This window comes from Somniosus microcephalus, chromosome 27 (assembly GCF_052327205.1).
Source record: "Somniosus microcephalus isolate GS21.2 chromosome 27, FLI_Smic_1.0, whole genome shotgun sequence".
Taxonomy (NCBI): Eukaryota; Metazoa; Chordata; class Chondrichthyes; order Squaliformes; family Somniosidae; genus Somniosus; species Somniosus microcephalus.
In genome coordinates, this window is record NC_141013.1 from 8,227,073 (window position 1) to 8,244,677 (window position 17,605).

At 49.3% G+C, this 17,605-nt stretch overlaps 1 protein-coding gene across 21 annotated transcripts in view; it reads left to right on the forward strand.

Moving 5' to 3' along the window:
- Positions 1-17,605, forward strand: part of map2k5 (mitogen-activated protein kinase kinase 5) — a 284,907-nt gene that overhangs the window by 168,164 nt on the left and 99,138 nt on the right. For all 21 annotated transcript variants that reach the window (XR_015073772.1, XM_085968445.1, XM_085968462.1 and 18 more), the window contains one exon: positions 5,816-5,866. Coding sequence is in view for 20 of the 21 variants with exons in the window: in XM_085968445.1 (XP_085824571.1) it covers positions 5,816-5,866 (51 nt within the window). In the remaining variant the exon portion in view is untranslated. The remainder of the gene's footprint in view (positions 1-5,815; positions 5,867-17,605) is intronic.

Sequence of the window (17,605 nt, forward strand, 5' to 3'; positions counted from 1 at the left end):
TGACAACCTTGTCTTGTTCAGCGCTGAGCCGAGTTTCCATAACTGAGTCTGTTTACTTCCTCCACAGCAACACTGTCCACCTGATGCGCTATCAATTACTCATAAAAGACTGAGAGTTAAGAGAGTAACTAAAGGCTTTTATTAACAAAAGAATGAAGGTCTGCCTCGAGTGGTCGACCGGTCCAGAATACAAAGGGGCTGGGGAGCAGTCACCTTTATACTAGGACTTGTGGGAGGAGTCAGCCGAGGCATGTCCAGGCATGTACACAGTGGAATACAAACAGTGGTTTACCACATTCACCCCTTGTTTAAAATTGAGTCCGGCGGGGTGAAGTGTATTAAAAGTTAGTGTATTGGAGTCTCTCCGGAGGTCTTGTCTGCCACTGTGATCGGCGTGGCGACGGCAGGGGTAGTGGAGCTTCCGGCGTCGAGTCCCGCGTAGGCTGTGGCACAGGCGTGTCGTCCTCGTAGGTGTCGAGCGGGTCGCTGGGCCCAGGCCTGCCGTCTGCTGGGGCTGGATATCGGATCGTGGGGGGGGGGCGGTAGTGAGTAGTGGGTTACTGCGGCCCCCGAGGGTGCAAGGTCTCTTATGGAGACTGTGTCCTCCCGCCCGTCCGGGTATGCAATGTAAGCATACTGGGGGTTGGCGTGGAGGAGGTCGACCCTCTCGACCAGGGGGTCCGTTTTATGGGTCCTCACGTGCCTTCTCAGTAGGACCGGCCCTGGGGACGTCAGCCATGGCGGTAGCGATGTCCCCGATGTGGACTTCCTTGGGAAGACAAACATTTTCTCATGAGGGGTGGCGTTAGTGGCAGTGCAGAGCAGTGACCGAATAGAGTGGAGCGCATCGGGGAGCACATCCTGCCAGCGGGAGGTTGGAAGGCCCCTAGACTTTAAGGCTAGCAGGGCGGCCTTCCAAACTGTCGCATTTTCTCTTTCCACCTGTCCGTTCCCCCGGGGGTTGTAACTGGTGGTCCTGCTTGTGGCAATACCCCTAGTTAGCAGGTACTGACGGAGTTCGGCGCTCATAAACGATGAGCCCCGGTCGCTATGGATATAGCTGGGGAAACCGAACAGGGTGAAGAGGTCGTTCAGACATTTAATGACCGTGGCACTGGTCATGTCCGGGCAGGGGATGGAGAACGGGAAACGGGAGTACTCATCAATAATATTGAGGAAGTACACATTGCGGTCGGAGGAGGGGAGAGGCCCTTTAAAATCAACGCTCAGGCGCTCGAAGGGGCGAGTGGCTTTTATCAGGTGGGCCCTGTCTGGTCTATAAAAGTGCGGTTTGCACTCAGCGCAGACTTGGCAGTTCCTGGTCATGGTCCTGACCTCCTCAATAGAGTAAGGCAGGTTGCGGGCCTTGATGAAGTGGAAGAACCTGGTGACCCCCGGGTGGCAGAGGTCATTGTGGAGGGCCCGCAGTCTATCGATCTGCGCGCTGGCGCAGGTGCCACGCGATAGCGCATCCGGGGGTTCATTGAGCTTCCCGGGCCGATACAAGATCTCGTAATTGTAGGTGGAAAGTTCGATTCTCCACCTCAAGATCTTGTCATTTTTGATTTTGCCCCTCTGCTTGTTGTTAAACATGAAAGCAACTGAACGTTGGTCAGTGAGCAGGGTAAATCGTTTTCCGGCCAGGTAGTGCCTCCAATGACGCACAGCCTCCACAATCGCCTGGGCCTCCTTCTCAACAGCAGAGTGTCTGGTCTCTGGGCCTTGGAGGGTTCGTGAAAAGAAGGCCACGGGTCTCCCCGCCTGATTGAGGGTAGCGGCCAGGGCAAAGTCGGACGCGTCGCTTTCCACCTGGAAGGGGATGGATTCGTCCACTGCGTGCATGGTGGCTTTGGCAATGTCTTCCTTGATACGGTGGAAGGCTAAGCGGGCCTCTGCCGTCAAGGGAAAAGAGGTGGACTTGATCAGCGGATGGGCCTTGTCCGCATAGTAGGGGACCCACTGGGCATAATAGGAGAAAAACCCTAGGCACCTCTTCAGGGCCTTGAGGCAGTGGGGCAGTGGGAGTTCCATAAGGGGACGCATCCGGTCGGGGCCGATGACTCCGTGTTCCACAACACAGCCAAGGATGGCGAGGCGGTTTGTGCGGAATATGCACTTCTCCTTGTTATATGTCAGGTTCAGGAGTTGGGCGGTGCGGAGGAATTTTTCGAGGTTTGCGTCATGGTCCTGCAAGTCACGGCCGCAGATGGTCACATTGTCCAGATATGGGAAAGTGGCCTGCAACGCATTTTGATCTACCATCCGGTCCATCTCCCTTTGGAAGACGGAGACCCAGTTGGTGACGCCAAAGGGAACCCTAAGGAAGTGATAGAGGCGGCTGTTTGCCTCAAAGGCAGTATACTGGCGGTCCTCAGGGCGGATAGGGAGCTGGTGGTATGCTGATTTCAGGTCAATGGTCGAGAAGACGCGGTACTGCGCGATCTGGTTGACCATATCAGCTATGCGGGGGAGTGGGTAGGCGTCCAGCAGGGTGTAGCGATTTATTGTCTGGCTGTAGTCGATGACCAGGCGCTGCTTCTCGCCGGTCTTAACGACCACAACCTGGGCTCGCCAGGGGCTGGTGCTGCCCTCAATAATCCCTTCCTTCAGGAGCCGCTCCACTTCGGTTTTAATGAAAACCCTGTCCCCGGCACTGTATCGCCTGCTCTTTGTGGCGATGGGCTTACAATCGGGGGTGAGGTTAGCAAACAGTGGGGGGGGGGTGACTCTGAGTGTGGAGAGGTTGCACCTGGTGCGCGGCGGGCAATTTGGGAGCTGCTGGCTGCGGACTGTGAGTGGGGGTAGGGGTCCACCGTACGCCATCGTAACACTTTTAAGGTGGCACTGAAAATCTAACCCCAGCAGGACGGCAGCGCAGAGGTCGGGCAGGACCAGAAGTTTAAAATGATCGTACACGGTCCCGTCTACTACGAGTGTCACTACGCAGTAGCCGCCGATGTCCGCCGACTGGGACTCGGAGGCCATAGAAATCCGCTGGTGCACAGGCAGGACTGGGAGAGAGCAACGCCGCACCGTGTCGGGGTGGATGAAGCTCTCCGTGCTCCCAGAGTCAAAAAGGCAGATTGTATCGTGGCCATTTACCTTAATGTCCATTGTGGAGCTGGCCAGCTGGTGCGGTCTCGCTTGGTCCAGTGTAACGGATGCCAGCGTAGGGGTCGGTGTGTCGCTGCAGGTATCAGATGAGGCGGTGTTGGGGGCCTGCTGCGTTCCGGCTGTCGTCCAAGATGGCGGCGTCCATGATCCCCATGTGGCTGGAGGCGTCCAAAATGGCTGCTGTACCGGTGGTTCGCACATGGCCGGGGAGGCCCAAGATGGCGGCCCGCATGGCCCACACGCGGCGCTGCTGGGGTTCGGGGTGGCTTTGGCCCTGCAGACGTTAGCGTAGTGTCCCTTCTTCCCGTAGCCTGAGCAGATCGTGTTTTTCGCCGGGCAGCGCGCTCTGGGGTGTTTTGCCTGGCCTTGGGGCACTGCTGTCTGGCCTTGGGACACTGCTGCGGTAGTTGGGCCGTGGCTGGGGTGGCACGGCGCTATGAGGCGGTCCTACCGTGTCCCAGGCTGTCATTCCCCGCGGCGTCCACGGTGCAGAGGAGTAGGCACCCATGCCCCGGTAGGCTGCATCCAGTGATAGTGCGAGTTCAGAGGCCTTGTTGAGGTCGAGGTCACTCTGCTCCAACAGTCGCTGTCGGGTGTAATTGGATCTGTGGCCCGCTACAAAAGCGTCCCGGATAAGTTCCTCTGTGTACACGGCGGCCTTTACATCCTTACAACCACAGGCCCGGCCAAGCACAGACAGTGCCTGAAGGTATTCCACGGTCGATTCCCCAGGTTGTTGTTTACGACTCCCCAGAAGGTGCCTGGCATACACTTCGTTCACTGGGCGCGTGTACTGGTCCTTGAGGAGCTTGATAGCGTCCGCGTACGAGGTCGCGTCTTGGATGACCGAGTACACTCGGTGGTTCACTTTGGAGGTCAGGACATCCAGTTTGTCCTCGTCCGATTTGATTGCTGCGGAGGCGGTCAGGAATTTTTCGAAACACTTAAGCCAGTGAGTAAACTTGGTGGATGAGTCCGCCTCCCGATGATCTAAGTCCAGGCATGCTGGTGTGAGGATCTTCTCCATTATAAAAATTTTGTTAATAAAATTGATGCGCTATCAATTACTCATAAAAGACTGAGAGTTAAGAGAGTAACTAAAGGCTTTTATTAACAAAAGAATGAAGGTCTGCCTCAAGTGGTCGACCGGTCCCGAATACAAAGGGGCTGGGGAGCAGTCACCTTTATACTAGGACTTGTGGGAGGAGTCAGCCGAGGCATGTCCAGGCATGTACACAGTGGAATACAAACAGTGGTTTACCACACCACCTTGAACCTTGTTTCATCCCTACGGCCACTGAAACACTTATCCACACTTTCCTCACCTCCATGCTTGTTTACTGCATCACCCTCCTTGCCAGCCTCCCGAGCACCACCCTACATAAACTCCAACTGATCCAAAATTCAGCTGCCTGATTCCTATCACACACTAAGCCCTGTTCGCCCCTCTCCTTCCTTACTTCCAACACATTGGCTCAGAATTAAATTGTCCATTAACTTGTGTCGAGGAGAGAGCGCCCATTCATTTTGAATCACCACAACTTGCTGGATGATTTGCGCCACTCCACCATTAGCCTTGTGAAAACGGCAGCTCGCCCTCAACCTCTCCATTATTTTTAAGAACTTGCTGGATTTACACATTAAACTTGAATTAAACTTGCCACAGAAGGTTGGGGCTCATACTTAACAGTGTAAATACCCTTTAACGATGTGATAATTGTTAATGCAATGCCAATCGCCCTCTCTGGCCCAGAAAGGGAACAATTTAAACAGTGGAGTCTCATTCCTGCATGTAGTAAATTCCTCTTAGAGATTTAAAATATTTTAAATTCTTAATTTTTCTTACTTTTGCTTTCTGTCTCTTTGTTCTCTCTCTCTCTCTCTTAATCCAATCTTTCCTTCCCTCTCTATTTCTCTTTCAGTACCTGATTTGACTCTAATTCACCCCTCCTTCTCCATCGTTCTATTTCTTTCTCAATCCTTAAATCTCATTGGTTAAGGAGATAAGACTGCTGGTTCCATTGTCATTCACTAAGGTCCCAGATGCCCCATGTCCTTACCGTCCTGTTATCAGCTCACTCTTCCCGAAACTTACATAACAAAGGGTTTACAAACAAAAGGGTGAGGGAAAATGTCTTACTAACGGGCCACGCAAGATGCTCAGCTCCAGCAAAGTCTGGGCCACTGAATTTATAATACAAGGCCATGAAGGAATTTATCATATCACCTCACCCAGCCCCGCCCCTGCAACCTCCTCCAGTCTTATGTCCCAGTGCTTGTTATTAGGTCTTCCAACCTTCTGTACATCCCCCACTCCCTCTACTGCACTATCAGCTGTCTTCGCCTCTGGAGCTCTCAATCTAAATGCTTCTCTCTCCATTTTAAAAGCCTTTTCAAAACCTACCACTCTGATCGCTCAGTTATATCCCACAACTCTTCAATGATGGCACAGCGTCCATATTTTCATTATGAAGTGCCCTGGGATGTTTACTGAAAGCAAACATGTTGATGAAGTTGTCTACATCTCAGACCTCCACCCTCTCAGTTGAAGAAGATAAAATACCAATAATCACTTGTCAAAAAACCTAAAATGCAATGTATATATCATATCACTGTTTTAGACATAAGATGCAGGTATTCTTCAATGTTTTATTGATCATTTTTGCCTAAATCTCAACGCCATTTCTCTTTACTCTTGTAGTTGGTGAATTCGATAGCCAAAACGTATGTGGGAACAAATGCGTACATGGCAGTGAGTAAATCTTCTATTGATGTCACAAGTATTACTGAATAGTGCCTTTCTCAATATTGCCAAAGTATAAATTGAACAATATTGTATTTCTTGAGGCAATCACAAAATACATTGTTTCAATTTATTCTTCTAACTCTATGCTACTTTTAACAAGCAAAATGTAATTGTCATATATATGTACTAGAAAGACATGCAGTCAGATCCTAATAAATACATAACTAATTTGAAGAGAAATGTTGTGTGGGCGTCCAGATTCTGTGAATCAGGATGAATCCAGGTGTGTATTTATCTGGATTCTGCTGTACTTCTGCCACCTTCATTGCCAAGAGAGTGGGGCAATGAAGATGGAGCAGTTGTTGGAATCTATTTTTAGCTGTAAATTTGTCCGTTTCACGTGCATTTCATAACATGTCAAATCTGCTAACTAGTGATCTAGGAAAGTAATAAAAATGTGAGATTAATATTTAATAAATCGTAACTAATTTGCAAGAAATTATACATCCTCAGCCACAGTCCTTGCTTGAACTGTGGCAGGGATGGTTTTAGCTGTTACCAGATGTCTGTTCTGTCCCCACCCTACAGAATGAGCACTCAAATGTTTTATCCTATGTTATCCATGTGTATGACGTATAGAGAATACCATGTTCCATTTGGAAATGTGCCTTATTCCCATATATGCAACACCATAGGATACTGCTATTACTGTTTCTCTCTCTTTGGCGCTATCAATTATATTACTAAAAGTTTTGTGTAGCGTGCACACTTTATGTCCATAAACCCTACTTCCTGTTGTCACCATTTTTGGTCTTTCTTTTCTTTCAACATTTGCCAATGTAAGTTGCTGTGCCAACATTTCCCACTTAATTTTGCTTTATCAACTGTCATGTTGTAGTTGCAGGGTCTGGCAAGGGAGTGGCTCTGGATCAAGTTTCTGAAGTCTCTTTCACAACTTTGTTGCCGTCTTGTTTGTTTAAAAAAAATCATTCATCAACTGACCGTGGGCAATGCCAAAGACAGTTTACTAATATATATTACTAGCTGGGGGGAGCCCAGCTTTGCCAGGGCTGTTTTGGGCCGGGCGGTTTAAATCGAGTGCCAGGCTTTGGGGTCTCTCTGTGTCCCTCTGTGAATCTGCTGCCGGGCAACATTTTAAATCGAGTACCAGGCTTTCAGGTCCTGTCTGTCTGTCCCTCTGTGAATCTGCTGCCGGGCAACATTTCTACCTTTTAATACCTTGAAAGATGAAAGTGAAAGTACTTATAAAATGTTTTTGGTAAATCTTACGTTATTTTTAAAAGAGATACTAACTTTTTCAAAGCTGGATAGAGTAGTTTGAGCTGGAAGCTGAAGTAATGGCAGTGAAACAATGGCTGCCAGATCCCTGAGATGAAAACGATTAGTCCCGCCCACACACACACACCCCGATTGGCCAACCATCAGGGGACCGTACTGTAGGATTGGTCAATCGTGACGGCACAGGATTGGTCGAACCTTGACGTCAGTCAATCAATGCTAGCAGATAATGAGTTTAATTTTGAAGGTTTTTTGCATAAGGCGCGAACAAATTTCGTCCGACAGAAAAATAAATACGCTTACGAGCGTCCCGGAAGCGTAAGCTTTCTTCGGAGGTAACGTGCGCGTAGGTACGCTCTATAACTTTCGAGCGCATAGCCGGACAGACGCACACGTGAGGACAGAAGGACAGACAGATCGATTCCTTTATTATATATATAGACTAGCTGGGGGGAGCCCGACTTTGCCAGGGCTGTTTTGGGCCGGGCGGTTTAAATCGAGTCCCAGGCTTTGGGGCCCTGTCTCTGTCCCTTTGTGAATCTGCTGCCGGGCAACATTTCTACCTTTTTAATACCTTGAAAGATGAAAGTGAAAGTACTTCTAAAACGTTTTTGGTAAATCTTATGTTATTCTTAAAAGAGATACTAACTTTTTCAAAGCTGGATGATCAAAGTAGTTTGAGCTGGAAGCTGAAGTAATGGCAGTGAAACAATGGCTGCCACATCCCTGAGATGAAAACGATTAGTCCCGCCCACACACACCGATTGGCCAACCATCAGGGGACCGTACTGTACGAGTACGATTGGTCAATCGTGACGGCACAGGATTGGTCGAACCTTGACGTCAGTCAATCAATGCTAAGTAGCAGATAATGAGTTTAATTTTGAAGGTTTTTTGCATAAGGCGCGAACAATTTTCGTCCGACCGAAAAGTAAATACGCTTACGACCGTCCCGGAACCGTAAGCTTTCTTCGGAGGTAACGCGCGCGTAGGTAGGCTCTATAACTTTCGAGCGCATAGCCGGACAGATGCACACCCGAGGACAGAAGGACAGACAGACAGATCGACTCGTTTATATCTATCTATCTACCTATCTATCTATATATATATAAACGAGTCGATCTGTCTGTCTGTCCTTCTGTCCTTGGGTGTGCGTCTGTCCGGCTATGCGCTCGAAAGTTATAGAGCGTACCTACACGCGCGTTACCTCCGAAGAAAGCTTACGCTTCCGGGACGGTCGTAAGCGTATTTACTTTTCGGTCGCACGAAAATTGTTCGCGCCTTATGCAAAAAACCTTCAAAATTAAACTCATTATCTGCTACTTCGCATTGATTGACTGACGTCAAAGTTCCACCAATCCTGTGCCGTCACGATTGACCAATCCTACAGTACGGTCCCCTGATGGTTGGCCAGTTGGTGTGTGTGGGTGGGACTAATCGTTTTCATCTCAGGGATCTGGCAGCCATTGTTTCACTGCCATTACTTCAGCTTCCAGCTCAAACTACTTTGATCATCCAGCTTTGAAAAAGTTAGTATCTCTTTTAAAAATAACATAAGATTTACCAAAAATGTTTTATAAGTACTTTCACTTTCATCTTTCAAGGTATTAAAGGGTAGAAATGTTGCCCGCCAGCAGATTGAGAGAGGGACACAGACAGGGCCCAAAAGCCTGGGACTCGATTTAAAATGTTGCCCAGCAGCAGATTCACAGAGAGGCCCCAAAGCCTGGCACTCGATTTAAACCGCCCGCCCCAAAACAGCCCTGGCAAAGCCGGGCTCCCCCAGCTAGTATATAAATATGGGAAACTTTGTGCTATCCGGCACCGACGGGACCGAGCTGTTGCCGTTCCCTCAAAATTGCCGGACACACCAGCGTTAATGTTGAAGCATACGGAGCTTTTCATCTCCGTATCTGACAACAAACACTGTTGCTTAGCAACAGCTTCTAAACAGTCAGCCCGTACCTTGGAAGTGTCTCTGTAGCTTAGCAACAGCTTCAGAGAGACTTTCCAGAGCCTGACTGTTGAAAAAAAAGCTACGAGAAGAAAAAAAAGCTACGAGAAGAAAAAAAAGCTACGAGAAGAAAAAAAACCTAACAAAATGGCTCCTGATTTTTGCCGGTGGCTCAAGCTTGCCGGACACTTAGCCTCCAGATAACACAAAGTTTCCTGTATATGTCCTTATTGTTCCCCTTTTTTGGAATGATAAACCTCTAAATAAATGTGTTAAAATAATCTATTACTCTGTTTGTTAAAAGTCTCTGAATAAAGTAACTCCATAAATTTAGATGAAGAATAATATACCTTTTTGTGTTTATGAAGCTGCAGAACATCTTTAGAAGAAAGGAGAGGCAAATCTTAAAGGAACAATCATTTTTGCAATGGAATACATAGCAATTTGACAACCCGTTTATTTCACCCTGACTTTTTAAAAATGTATCTTCCCCGCCCCGCCCCCATTATTATCTACTTTTTAGTCTCTTCCCTTATCTTAATATAATTCTGCATCCAAGATGGCTGACCATGCAGTGTGCTGTTCATTGTCTGCAACTGCAGACGGACTGCTCGGACGAGCATCAGAAGCATATGATTTAACTCTTTCATTTTAAAAAAATCTCTAGCTCCTCCCCATGGCTCAGCGGGTTTATCCAGTAACTAGCTCAGTCATATTTACAGGAAGGCTCCTGATCCAGGTTTCAGTCTGTGTTGAGTTCTCTGAGGTGGTGAGGGGTGCAACAATTGACCCTGATGTACAGAGAGGAAAATCAGTTATAATTCCCACTCCTGATCACTATCCAGTGACCACTGCTTGTGTGGAAGTTGGACGAGGACAGGTTCGGACTCAACTGTGATGTCTCCCCACAGTTAAGTAGCTAAGGGTGCTGATGTACGTAATGGCTATTTGGGCAAGGTACTTGAGGATGACCAGTGCCATTGGAACTACACCTAAGCGTGAGTCAGTGCCTTCAATAGAGATGGAGAGAAAATTGACAAGAAAAAGCACATTTTCTTTCCTCCTTGTGATGAAACAAATTGTGTCTGGGGCATTCAGCTGACAGTCTTGTCAAAAATCTGGTGTGGGAGGAAAGCTCACTGTCTGGGTAGCCTTGGGCACAAAGTTGTACCCCACCACTACATAGAGAATCATGTTAGTGCACTGCACCAATAGGTTAACTGACCCCAAATCTATATTTAATAGTTAGATGGTGCCAAATCTTTCAGGATGTTTAATTAGACTTAAGGCCTAAGTATTAAACCTAGAAATGTGTTTATTAAGAGTGATGTTGTCTGTCACTGTCCGTTTGTGCAAGTACTTAAAATATTGTCTTTCTAACAATCTAATCTTAATATAGTTTATTGAAGAAAAAAGTCCAGAAAAAAGCACAGCTGGACAAGTCAGTAAAGCTTACTTCAAACACATAAGTCCCTTTTTATATGATGGGCTTTTGCAGCACTGTCTTAATTGGATGGAATTTATTTTTTGCTTTGAGTGAAGAACAGCTCATGAAAATCCAGCTTAAAACTGTCCTTGCCCATTAATCAAATTGCTGTGGTTTTCTTTGAGTCCTATCTCAAGTAGTGTTATATCAAGCAAATCTAACTGATGCTTATTTTATATTACAGGTTGAGCGTCCCAAATCCGGAGTTCTGGAATGTTCCGGACTCTGGGACGATTGGTGGCAGGGGTCCGGAATCCGTAAAATGTTCCGGCATCTGGACACCCTGAGGGAGGCTTACCAAAAGCGCAACCTGGGCCCAGGCATTTCTGGACTCGCCACGTGTTTCTGATGTCTGAAGTCCGGAAATATCGCAACCTGGGCTCGGGCATTTCCGGACTTCGGACATCAGAAACACGTACCGAAGTCTGGGAAAACCGGCTCGGTCTCGGTCCCAAGGTTGCCGGATTCGGGACATTCTACCTGTACTATTTTTCAATAATTTCACACAAAATATTTACTGTTTTTTAAAATCTGAGATATCCTATATATACAAAGTCATGTATTATTAGTCTTGTAGACTAATCACATTATAATAGTTGCACGTGGGTTGGAAAGTCTGGAAAATGGATGCCTGTGTATAACCTTGGTGATTTTTGACTAATACCAAAGCATTCACGTCAGGCATAAATACAGTAGCTTTTTGAATGTATTTTCTCCCAAAGTCTTTGCTGGTACAAAATTACTTGCAGCGTAAACTGGGGCTGCAGTTAGTTAGAAAATAAATATTCTTGAGGGTGTGTACTAACAGTGCATTGGAGTGGATATGAATTGTGTCCTTGTGATTCCCCACATGCCAAATTCCTGATCTCAGCTGTACTTCTGGCGAGGGGCTCCAAATGGAGGTAAGATGTTTCCCACAGTGAGAGGGGGAAAAACTGCAGGGGACGGCTGGGCTGATTTTGTGTTACTCTTAGGGCAGCTCAGGAGGGAGTTGGTGAAAGGCCAGGAAGTGGATCACATGTTCACCGTCAAATTAGAGAATGGTACTGTGGTCAAAGTCAAGACCCTGTTAGCTGAGGTTGATTTTTAATAAATAATGGCGCTAGTGTGGACCTCTGTATAACCTACAAAGGACAGGATAAAAACAACGAGGTAGGTACAGCTAATCCATGACCCTGGATTATAAAAGCAGCAGTCATTCTTTTTTTCATTGTCGGGATATGGGCGTCTGTGGAAAAGCCAACATTTATTGCCTGTCCTTAGTTGCCCTGAGCAGATGGTGGTGGGCCTTCTTATTGAACTGCTGCAGTCTGTGTTTGTAGTTGTTTGATACAATTAAATTTCTCTTTTTCATTTCTTGCATCAGCCATGTGTCTGCCCATTTCACCAGTCTGTCTATGACCTCCTGAAGTCTGTTACTATTCTACTTATTGTTTACTACATTTGTGAGTTTTGTACCATCTGCAAACTTTGAAATTATGCCCTGTATAACCAAGTCCAGGTTATCAAAAAGAGCTGTGGTCCTAATACCGACCCCTGGGGGACACCACTGTATACTTCCCTCCAGTCTGAAAAACAACTATTCACCAGTACTCTCTGCTTTCTGTCTCTTAGCTAATTTCCCCTATTATCCCATGGACTTCAATTTTGCTAACATGTTTATTATGTGGTACTTTATCAAACACCTTTTGAAAGTCCATATACACAACATCAACTGCACTACCCTTAATCAATCCTCTCCGTTACTTCATCAAAGAACTCAATCAAGTTAGTCAAACACAATTTGCTTTTAACAAATCTGTGCTGGCTTTCATTTATTAACTCATATTTTTCCAAGTGCCAATGAATTTTGTCCTGGATTATTGCCCCTCAAAGTTTCCTCACCACCACTGCCATCAAGCTGACTGGCCTGTACTTACCGGGTTTATCCCTCTCCCCTTTTTGAACAGGGGTGTAACATTTGCAATCCTCTGGCACCACTCGCAATCCATGATTGGAAGATTGTGGCCAGCGCCTCTGCACTTTCTACCCTTAATTCCCTCAGCACCCTAGGGTGCATCCCGTCCAGACCGGGAGACTTTTCTACTTTGAGCGTTCCCAACCTTTTAATTGGCTATTTGTATCCTAGCCAATTTTTCTACTACCTACTTCTTTACTGTGACATTGGCAGCATCCTCTTTAGTGAAGACAGAAGCAAGGTTCTCATTTAGTACCTCGGCCAGGCCCTAGGCCTCCACAAGGCAATCTTTTTGGTCTGTAATTGACCCCACCCTTCCTTTGACTACCCTTTTACTATTTATATGTTTGTAAAAGACTTTTGGATTCTCTTTTATGTTACCCGCTAATCTATTCTCAAACACTCTCTTTGCCCCTCTTTTTCCCTTTTCAGTGCTCCTCTGTACTTTCTGTATTCAGCTTGGTTCTCTACTGTATTATGAACTTGACATTTATCGTAAGCCTTTTTATGTTTCATTTTAATCTCTATGGGGGAGAAATTCGGTTGCTAGCGCCAGCGATTAGTGCCTAAAGAGGCCGAGAATTGGGGCGTTACCCAATTTTCGGGCGGGCGCACTGAACCCAGTGCCTCTTGCCATATTGAGTGGGCTTTTAGCGCCGGCACTAAATCTTAGCGCCCGCTCGCGGGCGCAGGCAGATCATGATGTCATTTCAGTGTGCAACGCCTTTTTGGCGCCCCAGACCGGAAATTCAGTGGCGCCCCCCTCTGTTCCGCCCGGCGCTAATAAGGACAGCTTCCTGGAACGTTCCCCAGTGGCTCTCGGGCTTAGGGGGGCACTATTTAAAGGGGACTGCACTGGTATAAAAGCGGCAGCCATTTTGGGAGCACAACTTATTTGAGATTTACACAGAGCTGCAAAGTTGAACTCAGCCATTTCACTAGTGACCCAGCGCTGCCAGAGGACCTTCAGCCTTCATACCATCACCCTGCTGCTGGTGAGCGTTTACACCCTACTTAATTTCTGCTGACCTATTATTATGGGGGCTGCTTTGGAGGGGAACGTCCTGCTACTCGACCATCTGGAAAGGGCACAGGGACGGAGGGAGAGAGGGCCAGGAATGACCAGACGGAGGAGGGCCAACAGACGTCGCCACACCAGACCTTACGCTGCCAGGGTATTCAGGCAGCAGTTCTCTTACCTCAACATGTCGGAGGAGCAGTGTGTTAGGCTGCAATTCCGAAAGGAGGTGGTGACTGAGCTGTGCCACCTGCTTCAGGAAGATCTGCAGCCGCAGATAAGGTGCAGGACCTCTCTGTCGGTGGCTGTGAAGATAACAGTGGCATTGAATTTTTATGCGACCGGCTCCTTCCAGTCAGCAACTGGGGACATTGCCAACATATCCCAGTTTGCGGTGCATAGCTGCATCCAGCAGGTTACAGATGCCCTGTTTAAAAGGCGGCGTCAGTACATATCCTTCAATGTGACACCGGAGAACAGCGGAAGCGCGCAGAGGGCTTCGCAGCAATAGCGGACTTCCCCATGGTGCAGGGCGCCATTGATTGCACGCACGTGGCTTTGCGGGCGCCTGTACTGAATCCTGAGGGGTTCCACTCCTTGAATGTGCAGCTGGTCTGGGACCACCGGCAGCTGATCCTGGCGGTCAATGCACAGTTCCCAGGCAGCAGCCACGACGCTTTCATCCTGCGCCAGACTTCAGTCGCTGACCTTTTCGAGGCCCAGGCTCACCCAGAAGGCTGGCTTCTCGGTGACAAGGGCTATCCACTGTGCCCATGGCTGATGACCCCTGCAGAAGAGCACTACAACGTCAGCCATCAAGCGACGAGGAACATTGTGGAGCACACAATCGGCGTGCTCAAGCAGCGGCTCCGCTGTTTGGACCATTCAGGAGGAGCCTTGCAGTACTCACCAGAGAGAGTCTCCCACTTCGTCGTTGTCTGCTGCATGCTCCATAACCTCGCCACCCTGCGCACCCAGCCAATGCCAGCAGACATTGAAGGACCAGCAGAGGAGGACCAAGACGGGAGGGTCTGAGAAAGTGGAAGGGCCGTCCATCTGAGGCTGATAAGGAGTCGGTTCTAGGCCCCTCTCACGGACTGCTTGGTGCCATTCGAAGACCACGAATGGAACCATTCGGATAACCCAAAGCCTATGAAGGCCACAATGATTGTAAATAGCAGACATGGCCAATGACATTAAAATTCTTTGTTTATTTTGAAAACTGTGCTTCCTTCCAGCATGACAAAGCAATGGCAACTGAAAGCTTAACTAACAAACTAACACATCCGTGTCTCGCACACCCGGGAGACTATCCAAAACATGACTAACATTCAGAATACGTGTCTCGCATATCCGGGAGACTATCCAAAACATGACTAACATTCAGACCAGCATCCACGGCCTTGATTTCTAGAAATAGGACGTTTCTGCAGCCCCTTCTACTCTTTCCCCTTTTAATGGTGATCTACGTCTCTTGCAAGAACGGCCCCTTCCCTCCCTGCAGCTCCTCCGTAATGGGACCCCAGTGGCTGTATGAAGGCTGGGGGACGCCTGCTGACTGTCCGAAAGCGCTGATGCCCCTGAGGGACGGCCTGGATGGACTCTGGGCTTGGAAGGGCCGGATGCTGACTGCTCCAATTGGGCATGGGTGGAAGCAGTCTGTCCTGCAGGTGATGGCAGCTGCAGTGGAGATGTGCCAGCGTTGGCATCAGGAATGCTGACATCCTGAGAGCAGACACCTGCTCCGTGGTCGGCCGACACACTGGCACTCTGACGGGGCAGCACCGCAGCATGCGGACCCATCGGCTGGTCCACAGATTGCTGGCCTGCTGTGGTGCTGCAAGGGCCCCGGGTAATCCTGCCTGATCCATGGAGGGTGGCAGCAGTCAGTGCTTCTGTGGCCTCAATCTGCCTCTGCATGAGGCCAGCGAGAGACTGCGTGGCAGCACTCAGCACTTGCGTGGCAGGTGCCAGTGCATCGGTGAAGCCCTGGACAGTCCTTTCCAGTGATGTCGCGACGCCCTGCACAGTCCTTTCCAGTGATGTCCCCACGCCCTGGGCAGTCTTTTCCAGGGCCGCCCTTTGTTGAGGAGGAACCAGTTGCAGGAACCAGCGGCCTCCAGCAGCGCAAGGAGGGTAGGGAAGTTCGGGAACCATCTCCCCGGAGGGCGCGTCAGGCCACGATGACTGCTGCACAGAGCGCAGAAGAGGTGCATTCCCTCGCAGAAATAACTTTATTATGTTATGTTAATGTATTACAAGCCAAATGAATGTTGAATGTTTAAATGTCTTAATCTAAATGTACACTCTCGGGAGCCGCAAGCCTACATTTCATTGTACTGCACTTGTGCACTAACAATGACAATAAAGTTGATTAGTTAGTTGAAGCCCTGGGCACTCCTTTCCAGGGCTGCCCCGAAGCCCTGGGCACTCCTTTCCTGTGCTGCCCCGAAGTCTTGCACACTCCTTGCCAGTGTCTCGATGGCTTCAGGCATCCTTGCAACTGCAGCCATCAGCTCAGTGTGGGCAGCACGGTGGCATAGTGGTTAGCACTGTTGCCTCACAGCGCCAGGGACCCGGGTTCAAATCCGGCCTTGGGGTTACGGGGATAGGGCTTGGGTGGGATGGCTGTCGGTGTAGGGACCGGGTGCTAGGGTTTGGATGATCAGCCATGATCTCGTTGAATGGCGGAGCAGGCTTGAAGGGCCGAATGGCCTACTCCTGCTCCTATCTTCTATGTTTCTGCGAGGGAACGCACCTCTTCTGCGCTCTGTGCAGCAGTCATCGTGGCCTGACGCGCCCTCCGGGGAGATGGTTCCCGAACTTCCCTACCCCCCTTGCGCTGCTGGAGGCCGCTGGTTCCTGCAACTGGTTCCTCCTCAAATCCATCCCCCCCGCTCCCTTCCAGAGAAGCACTATCCCAGTCTGCAGATGGGCTGGCTCGCCTGAGGGTGGGACGGATGGTCCGGCTTCCTCCTGCTCGTCGCCTCCAGAGTCAGTGTCCCTGGCAGCTAGATGGCCCAGCTCCCGAGCTGGTGATGCAGCATCTGAAAGCAGGGAGGTTGAAGAGTGGATTTAGCGAAAGGCCAGGGTGGCAGCAAGGGATGCAAGAGTGCTGCAATGCTCTGACATGGGTCTAGACTGAAAAAGCATGCTGGTGGGGGGAACAAGTGGAAGGAGAGAGTTCAAAAAGGTGATGACCTTACCATCGCTGTGCACAATGGGGTCGGCAGCTCCAGTGGTGACAGGATAATCATCCGGCCTCCAACAATCTGGTGGACTCTTTCCTCCAGGTCCGTCAGTTCCTGCAGCTGAGGAGGGCCTCCTCCGGTACGAATCTGTTCCCTCCGGTTCCTGGCCAGCTTGCCCTGCAGGAGAAAGGATGGGAAGTTCTGAAACATGCTGCCCTGAGTTGTCATCTCATGCCCCCCCATGGTGGATCAGCCCTTACATGATGCCCTGAGTTGAATGTGCGTGTGCATTCCTAGAAAGGGCCATGGGTGCTGGCTAACAGATGGCCATTGGGGCATCGCGCACCCTCTGGCCATAAAGTCAGGTGCAGATGAAGGGATGAAGAAGATTGCCAACAAGCCACTCACCCTAACGACCCGAGTGAGATCGTTGAACTTCTTCCTGCATTGCACAGGAGTCCTGGGCGCCACGCTGCTGGAGTTGACTCTTTGACAAACTTTCCTCCAAGCTCTGCGGTACTCGTTCTGAGGAGGCCTCTTGCCATTGTCAGGGTACAGCACTGCTCGCCGGCGCTCCACTGCGTCAACCAAAGCATCCAATGCCCTTTGGGAAAAGTGCTCCGCTCTCTGCCTCACCCTCTCCATCTGGTCAAAGTTTGCAACGCCTCAGATTGCACAGCGCTGAATTTGAGGCCTACAGGGCGATGAGTGTGGCTGCTGAACCTAGAGGACCCACCCCTTTAAGAGCTGGCCGGCGCCAGCATGTCTCGTGGTCATCGATTATTGACAGCACCTGCGCTGCGCCCGTCCGCCCAGATACTGAGTAGCGCCGCCAGGTTA